This window comes from Anopheles darlingi, chromosome 2, assembly GCF_943734745.1.
Source record: "Anopheles darlingi chromosome 2, idAnoDarlMG_H_01, whole genome shotgun sequence".
Lineage (NCBI taxonomy): Eukaryota > Metazoa > Arthropoda > Insecta > Diptera > Culicidae > Anopheles > Anopheles darlingi.
In genome coordinates this window covers 69,391,839-69,395,637 of record NC_064874.1, presented here as the reverse complement: position 1 = coordinate 69,395,637, position 3,799 = coordinate 69,391,839, and the positions used below count along the sequence as shown (strand labels likewise).

Sequence of the window (3,799 nt, the reverse complement as noted above, 5' to 3'; positions counted from 1 at the left end):
AAAAGATTTCGCCCTCCACATACGCCATACGCGCGCACAGCAATCGAAACTCGATCGAGTAATCCTTGAGCACTACTACCCCGTTTTGGAAGCTGTCATATGAAAATTCCACCGAACATCGGTAACATTCCAAAATCTTCCCGTGCAAACCCCAGCACCGACGAACATTCCATTCCACCACCGGTGGGAACCTCCCCCTCGCTCAGCACGATATGGCGTCCATCGTCGTTCAGTTTTGTCGCCGTCAACCGATCCGGCTGCACGAATTCCTTCTGCAAAACCACGAACAGCTAATGTTTGTCTCGCTGCTGATTGGCCTGGCGTCGGGCGGTGTCCACTGGTCGGCGGTGCGGTATCCAGCGCTGATAGCGAAGCTGCACGAGAACCTTCGTGCCTTTCCGGTCGAGATATCGTTCGGTGTGTTCGCGCTCCTGTCCATCGGTTCGCTGCTCAGCTACAAGCTCTACCTTTGCCATCGGGCCAGCAAGGATGCCGGGGCCCGGCGCACCATCCGCCAGCGCTACATTGACTACATCGTGCTGTGTCTCGCGGTGAGCGTTTCGAATGCCAGCCATCGGCATCTAGGCGGCGCGACCAGCAGCAAGGATGGGCTGCCGCTCGAGCAGCTCGAACGCTACCGGAAGGAAATCGAAAGCGCCATATTTCGCTTCCGAGCGAGCACCCGCAAAGTTTTCCACGAACCGCCGGCCGCCACCTACTCGCTGCAGTACCTCGAATGGTACTTCCGGCTCGATGATGAACGTTACGGTGATGAAATCCTCAGCCTTAAGCGGTCAGCATTCGTTTGCCACATTGTGCCACCATCCCGATTCCAGATTCCGGCGAAACGTCCGGAACCCATGAGCATCTCCGATTTCATTGTTGCTGTCTTTTTTTTGGGGGCTTTTTCATTCTCTCTCTTTCTCTTTATTTCATCCGTTTCCGCTTAATAGAGATACCAATTCCCTGATGAACGTGCCGGCCATCAAAGGATTGCTGGATTTCTAATGTACACAATCGGTGGCGGCGAAACCGAACCGAACCGAACGGTATCGCACGAAAAGGGAAATGTTAGCAACGCCAGCATAAATCCGGTACCGAATCAATTAAGAGATTATCAAATAAGCTAGCCGTACGTACGTTTGATTTATGTTCCTGGACATCCACTCTGCTGAACATCATGATGCTGTCCGTACAGAGTGATAAACGTTTTATCTTCTTTTTTCAGCATTCTTTTGAGTGCAATGAAACACATATAATCTCGAAGCAAAGAGCATAAGGATTAGTTATGGATTGGAAGCAGATTTTTGAGAAATATTGAACGTCGAGGAATCTTCAGGCTTTCTATGTCTTTTAAAAAGAAGGATTAAAGGAGAACATTTCCTTTACTTTTAAACGCTTTAACCAGAAGATTCTGGTTGCTCGATTATTTAGAAATGAAGCATCCTATCAAATCATTCTACCAGCCCAATGTTAGCTCTCATTTGCAACCAAAATGTCAGTAGAGGGCTGCTAATCGAGGCCTAATTGGCCTAGAAGCCATTGCCAAGATGTTAACATTATTAAAAAGAGGTCAAAGCGTGCCTGGTCCATTTCCTTCTCACATGTAATCATCACTACACCATTCGCTGCTGCTGACCCATTCGTTCCATCTGGTCCAGCCCGGTAGGCTCACGGTGCAAATTGTTTCTTAAATAACATCTAATAACCACACCAGCTGACCGGGCGAAACATAAGTTCCGCGGGAGGAAGACGATGGCTTCACGGAAGTATTTCGCAGAAAGTTCCCATTTGCCGTACCGAAGCCCTTAACTAGCCCTATCATAGTGACCGTGGGACGGCGACTGATGCTGATGTCCATGTACAACCATCGGCAGAGCATGGGCGCAACGGAGTCACCCTCCGCCCGAACCCAGTGCTTGCAAGTGTCTAGCCAGAGACCTGAAAGAAACATCATTTTAATTAAAAAACTTTCCTTCTCATTGCACTGGCTGCAGCTCGTCGTCGTCGTCGTCGTCGCGTACTGTACATTTCTTTCGCCGTACTGATAAACTTTTCCCTGCTACCCGCGACTCCTCTCTCTCTCACCGTGAAACGTCTTCAAAGAGCGACAGTCTTTTGGACAGTGTCGCGCAGTGGCAATGTCTTGCCCAGCGGTGGCCCGAAAAAGCCTAGAAGAAAGATGTTCTTCCACCGGGCAGCCTCCAACAGATGGTAGATGAATCGGACAAACGAGAATAAAAACTGCTTGCAGCGTGCGGCGAACGAGAGAAAGAACACAAATTAATGAGGTAGCCACTGGTGGTGGTGGCCTGTGATTTTCTGCCCATCCCCCATTTCGTGGGTCCGTTAGCAGTTGGACAACAAACAAGAAAAATAAGCTTCAAGCGGACACCGCGGCTCCAGTCGTTTCCTGATGATCGAACTGGTTTTGGCAGAAAGGCTTAATTTATTTTCTTTCTCAAGCCTTTCCGGAAGATTTTTTTTCGCAAACTTTTGGGGCCGAGCAACGACCTTTGCGGGCGGGGGGCAAAACATGACATGCGATTGTTTGGACTGTATTAATTTACTTCAACCTTGAGTGTCATGCCTTTTCGGAAGGGTTTGCAATAGTACAAATATTTAAAAATCGACTTATAATTATCGCGTGAGTTTGGATCCCTTTGTGTCCACTAAGTGGCCAGATTTCTGGTCGGTCTTTTTGCAGATCTTGCTGCAGTTTTGCACGGTTTGTAAAGCCGGGAAGGGGTTATTTTCCATCGAGAACCACGGCGAGAGTTGCCAATCACTTAATTTTGCTCGTATCACCATTATCTCTATCACGAAATTCACGAAACGTGTTCAAAATGTTCAACACTTCACACTTTTGCAGCGACCAGTACAGTGTCACGAATTATTCGCTCAAAATTATGTGGCGCTTGTTCTCTTACCATCAATGTAAGGATCGAAATTTTAATTTAATATAATTTGATTTAATTAACTAAATTTTAGCAGAAATTCAATTGACCCAGATCGCCCAGATACGCTCCAGCGTGTCGACTTGCAGTTTTGAGTTCAACCACCTCAAAACTCCGAACCCTTTTTTAATCCAAAGAGTGCATAACTATAGGCGATCACATACAGTGCGTAAGCAACAAAGTGTAGCGTCGTTTCGGTTCAAAGTTTTTTTTTTCTTTTTACATTTCTAACAATTAAAAATCTAATTATACTTTGTATCTATTCAATTGATGAACCGTAAACTATTTTAGTGAAACAAATTATATGGATTTTCGGCCTACTACAAAGAGAAGAGAAATATCGTAGCATACCAAAATCATCAAACACGTTGCAAACATTTGATCTTAATATCCCAATGAATCCTATCACAATATCATCGATCTCGCCTTTATTCGAGGAAGTCGACGTTCATAAGGAAGTCGACGACCACGATCCCACGCTTTATGCTGCCAATTCTTGACTTTTTTTTTTCATCCGATCAACATTCTCACAAAGGCATTTTCCGGTTTCCAAAATATTATAAAACGCTTGAATCCAGTTTGTGCTGTACGATCAAGAATAACCGGTTTAAGATCATTTCTTTCCCGTTTGCGAATTTGGAGGTACGGGTATAAATTTCGCGACTCCCCAACGAATCATCCCATGGATACAAAAGCCATCTCACCGCAAACAAAGCCATCGTATCTATCCATCCAGAATACATTCATTATCATGATTTTAACATTTATTAGCACGATACCTAGATCGATGCTCAGCTGCCTTCGTTCGGGATGCTTGCGAAACATTCAAAATTTCATCAAAC

General features: G+C 45.7%; 1 protein-coding gene across 1 annotated transcript; it reads left to right on the top strand.

Annotated features, from left to right (window-relative positions):
• Positions 1 to 212: 212 nt before the first annotated feature.
• LOC125959487 (uncharacterized) lies at positions 213 to 1,008 on the top strand. The gene is made up of 2 exons (XM_049692310.1): positions 213 to 793; positions 954 to 1,008. Exons 1-2 carry the CDS (start codon positions 213 to 215, stop codon positions 1,006 to 1,008), a joined length of 636 nt encoding a protein of 211 aa, XP_049548267.1.
• Positions 1,009 to 3,799: the final 2,791 nt, after the last annotated feature.

Coding starts and splice junctions, on each gene's coding strand:
- LOC125959487 (XM_049692310.1), top strand. CDS start 213: ATGGCGTCCATCGTCGTTCAGTTTTGTCGCCGTCAACCGATCCGGCTG. Junction 794..953: donor GAAATCCTCAGCCTTAAGCG/GTCAGCATTCGT, acceptor TCCGCTTAATAG/AGATACCAATTCCCTGATGA.